This window comes from Adiantum capillus-veneris, chromosome 21 (assembly GCF_014529385.1).
Source record: "Adiantum capillus-veneris isolate H3 chromosome 21, ASM1452938v2, whole genome shotgun sequence".
Classification (NCBI taxonomy): Eukaryota; Viridiplantae; Streptophyta; class Polypodiopsida; order Polypodiales; family Pteridaceae; genus Adiantum; species Adiantum capillus-veneris.
The window spans coordinates 138,137,360-138,143,359 of record NC_140951.1 but is presented as its reverse complement, the minus strand read 5'-3'; the positions used below and the strand labels follow the sequence as shown (position 1 = coordinate 138,143,359).

Genomic DNA, 6,000 nt, shown 5'->3' with positions numbered 1-6,000 from the left:
AGGTAGCAAAGTTTCTCTATCAATAAATCATTACTAGGTATGGCTTCCCATTTGAAATTGTTAGTGATAAAAAATGCTGGTAATGAAGGAGCTCACAAGCAAGCACAAGATCCCGGACCTCATACAAGGTAGCCACACAAATGACCGCTTTTAGGCTGGCATTTGGGCTAGAAGTTGTGGTCTCGATGGAATTCATGGTACCTTCACTTTGGGTAGCACTTACTAATCAGCTACCCATGGATAAATCTAGAGAAGAAAGAATACAACAATTCTTAGAGATGGTGCAAGAGAGGCAAGAAAGCACACTGATGGCCGAAGTCATTCAAAAGAGAAGGAAAGCATGGGCTCATAGACATGGCAAATACAAAACATTTGAAAAGGGTGATCATGTCCTAGTATACAATTTTGGGACTGGGAAATTTTTGGGCAAATTGGGATTGGGCCATTCTCGATTGTGGAAGAAGAAACTCCGGGAGCATTCAGACTGATGAACTTGGATGGGACAACTCACCCACAGTTGGTCAATGAACACCAATTAAAGCCATATTTTGGCCCATTCACTCAGTCAGGTGCAATTAGGAACAAACAAAACGGGGGGCTTTAAAGAGTTGCACATTTAAGGATGACCAGAATCGGCTCAAATTTTGACAGCAAATGTCGTGACCACTCCAAACAAAAGGCATGCTCTTAAAATTTTTGTTTGTCTTTTTATTATTTTACCCTTGCGCTCTCAACCTGCATCACGCCAACCTAACAACTCCAACCACATCCTGCAAGAGCAACCAAGCTTCCACAGCACAATGTAAGAGTGCACGGATGCGCAGTAGAAGACTAAAAGCAAAGAGATGGAACCAGAGGTAGCCACGATTGCTCAAGGGCAAACAGATTGAAGCTGCAATTGCCATGCCGGCACTGCAGAAAGCAAAGGGTAGGTGAGATAGAGGCATTGACAAGGAAACCCTTGGTAATGCAACCATCTATAATAATGCCTGACATGACCAAGCAAATCCATCAGGTCTGGGCAAAGGACATGGGGTTTGACACCCTAATCTTCCAAAAGTGGCAAGACAACTTGGCTAACACTGAAGGAGCCATGGACAGTGTGAAAAACTTTTGTGAGGCAGACATAGTGGTGGTGCAGAACAAGGAACCTGTGTTGGTAGATGAAGCTTTAGTGAGTAAAGCTTTGGGACTCACCAACCAAGGCAACACAAAACTCAACAAGGTGTGCCCAATATCCAATGAGATACCAAGAAAAGGAACAATGCACCAGATAAAAGATATTGCAGACGCTAAAAACAAGGGCACATATAGCCTTCTTCCTCCAGAATGTGATGTTCATGGCCAAAACCGAGGACATGTCGGCCAAACATTACAACTCTTTGAGGGCAGTAGAGCAAGAGAAAAAGATCAACTGGGCAGTAGCGTATGTAGAGAACTTGAACAAAAGAGCCAAGATTGCCATGCAACAAGGGGGCAATACTGGCATTCATGCACACTATTCTTGTAGCACCCCTTTTGGATGCACCAGCAGTAGGAGCTATGGCAAAGACAGGTTGGCCAGGTGCCAGCAGCAGGAGCTATGGCCAAAATAGAGGCTGGCAGGTGCCTGCAACAGGAGCTATGGCCAAAATAGATGCTGGCCTGGGCTCTACACCTTTTGGAGCTATGGCAAAAATAAAAGCTTGCCAGCTGCCAGCATCATCTGAACAAGAACCGGGCACTACATCTATTGACAAGACAGCACCACCAGCCGCATCCAACAACCTGAAAGAGGCACCAAAGGAGAAAGAAGTGCAACTGTCGGAAGCTGAAGCACCAGACCATGAAGAACTGCAGGGGGTTTTGCAGTTGGAGACTCACAATGACAAATGGGCTGAAGCTATGACCAGCATGTTGTTCATGGCAGACCAATTGCAGATTTGCATGGCACAGATGAAGGAAATGACTAGCATGCAGGTAATCATCAGCGATACCTTGCCCAATGCATCATCAAGTGTAAAGACCTGAGTGCGGGACATTGTTCAACCTGCAAGGGTAATGTAGCAGTAAGAAGAGGCCAAGGAATAGCTGAAGAAAGCCAAAGAGCAAATAGCTCACATGCAAAGCACCATCCATTGGCAAGAAGGCATGCTCAAGACTCACCAAGAGGCACATGAACAAACAAAGCAGGCATGTGAGTTGCTAAAAGAAGAAAATAGAGCATGCAAGGATGCAGAGTTGGAGAACCTAGATGTAATAAAAGGGCTGATAGAGAAGGAAGCCACGGCTTTCCAAAAGGCAAAGGAATTTCAGGCAGCCTTCCAAGTAGCCAACCAGCAGCTTGAAAGCCTGAAAGCTGAAAGGGACCAGGTGGACAAGAAGTGGCAAAAGAAGCTGCAAGACATGGAAGTCCACTCAAAATGGCTGGTAAAGCAAATGCAAATTGACATGACAGCCATAACCCAAAAACACCAAGCTCTACAGGTTCTGAGGGAGAACCATGATGAGCTTCAAGGCTTGATACTATTTGTTGTGACCAAGGCAGAAGCTATCCAATAGGAAAAGAAATTTTTGAAAACAGAGCAAGGAGATGATGAAGATGTCCCTAATATTTCCCATCAATGGACAAAAACTCATCTTTGATTCAGTGGTCCAGAAGCTCAACAAAGTGTGGGATGACACACTAGAAAAGCTGGGGGAGTGCAACAGCCCCAACCCAATGAGCAAAGCTCCTAGGCACTGATGGTGTACATCAAACCCAGACCACAATAGAGAAGGAGCACCAGCAAACAAATTTGCCACCGGCTGTGAATGAGGAGGTGATAGCTCTCCGTGAAGAAATACGCTCATGGAAAACTAGAATACTAGAGGTGCAGGAGGAAAAGAGGGCAGCCAAAAAAAGACTGAAGCGAGCAGAGAGGTATAAAAGTCTATGAAGCTGAAAAGCCAAACAAACCAATAAGGGATGCGGCCACAAAGTACTTAAAAATGCAAGAAAGGTTCAGACAGTTGGAGACGCTGAAGGAGCATGAAGTGGCTATCTTGCACCAGAGATTAGCAGTAGCCCAGAACCTGCAGCAAGCTTGAATGAGGGATGAAAATTACCCCACTGAGGAGGACGCAGCCCGGCGGAGCACATCAAAGTACTAGAGAAAATGTTAGCAGAAGCCACTCAAATACAAGTGGGCTACCCTGAGCGCTTCCTTGACTCCTTAATAGCCAGAGAGTGTCCCGAGCACAAATCATTGAATGTGCTACATTGCAAAAAGAAGAGATGGCCAAATTGCAAAAGGAGAAAGATCGGCTGTAGCTGGAAGTCCGAAGTCCAGTCACTGAGGCAAGAGATGGCCTGGAAGTAGGAGGAGCACACAGAAAACCCGTCTGGAGCTAGTGAAGGAGAACCGGGAGACGACAGATGCCCTGCAAGCACTGTCAAAGCAGTCTACGCAAGATAAACAGCTAGAATTTTTTAAGACGGCCATACATGTGCTTTACAGTGAGTTTTCAAAGATGAACATGTCTCTACCAGAGTTCTAAAAGGAACGAGACGCTCTTGCCAGAGCAGTCTATGAGCATCCGCTTCACCCAGACCACAAACACTCTGGCTGGCCCTCAGGACTAAGGGTGGGTTCAGACTAGGCGACGGAAGAAAAATGCAAAGGGGCGTCGATACTTCATTGGGGAAATTTGATTGGTTGGAGTTGAGGCACTCTTCCACCGGGGAAATTTGATTGGTTGGAGTTGAGGCACTCTTCCACCGGGCCCTCCATTTTCCTTCCCCCCCCCCCCCCCCCAAGAGTTGATGGCCTCTCTCAACCCCCTTCACTTTTTCACTTTTCCTCCTCCACACTGGTTACACTAAGCGGTGGCACATTTAGGAAGGCTTGAGACTTCCGCCGGTGCAATCTGAACACAGTCTAATAAGTGGCACGGGCATGGGAGGGTGGGATCTACGGCGAGGGCATTGTGGGTCGTAGATCCCAAATGCGGGTACCCTATATTACTTAGATTACAAAAGTAATATATGGTAAAAAGTATATAGGGTATCCGCATTTCGGAAGTAATTTAGGGTACCCCCATTTTGGGGCGTCGGGTTTGATCTCGGGACTTCATGCATGAGAGACGCCTACCCTAACCACTACGTTGTGCGTGCGTTGTGAAACGTAGGGGCCTTAATTTACTTAAAACATGTAAATTAGGGACGGGTGGCGAAAGTAAATTAGGGTACCCTAGATTACTTTTTATTATAAAAAGTAATCTAGGGTACCCTAATTTACTTTCGGTCCCGTCACTGAGATCTACGGTCGACAATGCCCCCGCCATAGATCCCACCCTCCCATGCCCGTGCCACTAGTCATGAGGCTGGCCAGTTGTATATCTATTGTGGAGTGGTGTCACTGGGTTAAGTGTTTATGCATGTGTTGAGAGAGAGAGAGAGAGAGAGAGAGAGAGAGAGAGGGAGAGAGAGAGCACTCACAGTGAGCCCGGAGCGGGTAATCTATCATGAATGTTATCTCAAGGATAGAGTTGTCACCCGTGCATCTGTCTTCAGCACAGCTTTGAAAATAAGCGACAACACAAATTTTGGAACTAAGGTTCCAAGATGAACACACAAAGCCCAAAAACAAAGGAGGAGCTCAAGGCACACAATGAAAGAAGTTTTATTGATAAGAAGTGAATAATTCAACGAGTTTAGTTAGCCCTAGAAGGATGCGCATATATACAATGCCAGAAGATTGCCAGATTGCCAGAAGATATGCACACTTATGTGCAAGCACTTTGACCCAAGACGACAGCTACACTGGTCCACTATACAAGAGTGGCACACAAGATCTTCAAGCCAAAGAATCCTCCCAAGGGAGATAAAGGAAGTGACAAGGGAAATGGAAGCTTGAATGCAAAATTAAGTGCAAAGAAGCAAGCTTCCAAGAAGCCATATCAAGGGACAAACCGTCTCTCACCTGAAGCGATGGAACATAAGTAGTAAGGAGAATTGATGCTTTTGATGTGGAACGACGGGTCACTCTTATCGCCAAATGTCCACAACAAAATACACGTCACGAGACTCCTGAGGTAAATAATGTTATGACAACTTCTCTTGAAGATTCTCTAGAAGCTACTCAATTATGTTATGTTTGGGGTAAAATCGCGGATCAACATGTTTTGATTTTGATGGATCCAGGCTTAACACACAACATAATTTCAAGGGAATTAGCTAAGAAGCTGGGAATAAAAGCATGAGAGATGAGACCCACACTTGAAGCAAACGGAGCATTCAAAGGGACAAGAAGTGCCAGTCACCCCGTTGATTGGCCAGCTCCGAGTTCATGTGCAAAGTTTTGTAGAGCCAAAAGAATTTTATCTAGAAACTCTTATGTCTCATGATGCTATGCTAGGAGCACCTTGGTTTTATAGGAAATCTGCTAGGCTCATCTAACCAGAATGACTTATTACATTCACTCATAAGGGAAAAGACGTTGTGATTCGCACGCACAGTAAAGGGGAAACTATACCTCTAGTTAACCATATTGTATTTGAGAAATCAATAAAATCATCCATTTCATCTTATATGATTTTTGTAAGGGATCAAAAGTCTACATCTGATGATGCTAGTGAATCTCTTTCAAAATTGGATGTTAGTCTTAAGTCTTTCTTAGATGAGCATATGCATTGTTTTTTTGAAAGGATACCTATTGAGCTACCACCATCTAGGGGAGTAGATGACCATAGAATAGACCTAATGCCAGTTACGTCTCCTCCTAATAGACCACCTTTGGGAGTGTCCTTAGCTCAACAAGAAGAGATTATGGCTCCAGTAAATGAGCTATTGGAAAAGGGTATGGTCCAACCCAGTTCCTCTCCATTCTGTTCTCTAGTGCTATTAGTGCAAAAGAAGGATGGTTCATATTGTACGATATGTGTGTGGATTATTGAGCACTAAACAAGAGCACTATTAAGAACCGATTTTATCCTTGAATCAATCCTACTACAGTGGGATTGATTTAAAGAGTGGCTATC

The 6,000-nt window shown here is 44.8% G+C and overlaps 3 protein-coding genes across 3 annotated transcripts; 2 read left to right on the top strand and 1 right to left on the bottom strand.

The window, feature by feature from the left end:
- Nucleotides 1-329: 329 nt before the first annotated feature.
- LOC147431815 (uncharacterized) lies at nucleotides 330-1,510 on the top strand. The gene has a single exon (XM_086493041.1). It carries the CDS (start codon nucleotides 968-970, stop codon nucleotides 1,508-1,510), a length of 543 nt encoding a protein of 180 aa, XP_086349167.1. The 5' UTR covers nucleotides 330-967.
- A 70-nt stretch (nucleotides 1,511-1,580) lies between these two features.
- LOC147431813 (uncharacterized) lies at nucleotides 1,581-3,750 on the bottom strand. Its single transcript, XM_086493043.1, has 3 exons — nucleotides 3,088-3,750; nucleotides 1,864-2,029; nucleotides 1,581-1,767 (listed from the first exon to the last, which is right to left on the bottom strand). Exons 2-3 carry the CDS (start codon nucleotides 2,019-2,021, stop codon nucleotides 1,581-1,583), a joined length of 345 nt encoding a protein of 114 aa, XP_086349169.1. The 5' UTR covers nucleotides 2,022-2,029; nucleotides 3,088-3,750.
- Nucleotides 2,006-3,092, top strand: LOC147431814 (uncharacterized). Its single transcript, XM_086493042.1, has one exon. The coding sequence runs from the start codon at nucleotides 2,101-2,103 to the stop codon at nucleotides 2,539-2,541; it is 441 nt and encodes a 146-aa protein (XP_086349168.1). The 5' UTR covers nucleotides 2,006-2,100; the 3' UTR covers nucleotides 2,542-3,092.
- Nucleotides 3,751-6,000: the final 2,250 nt, after the last annotated feature.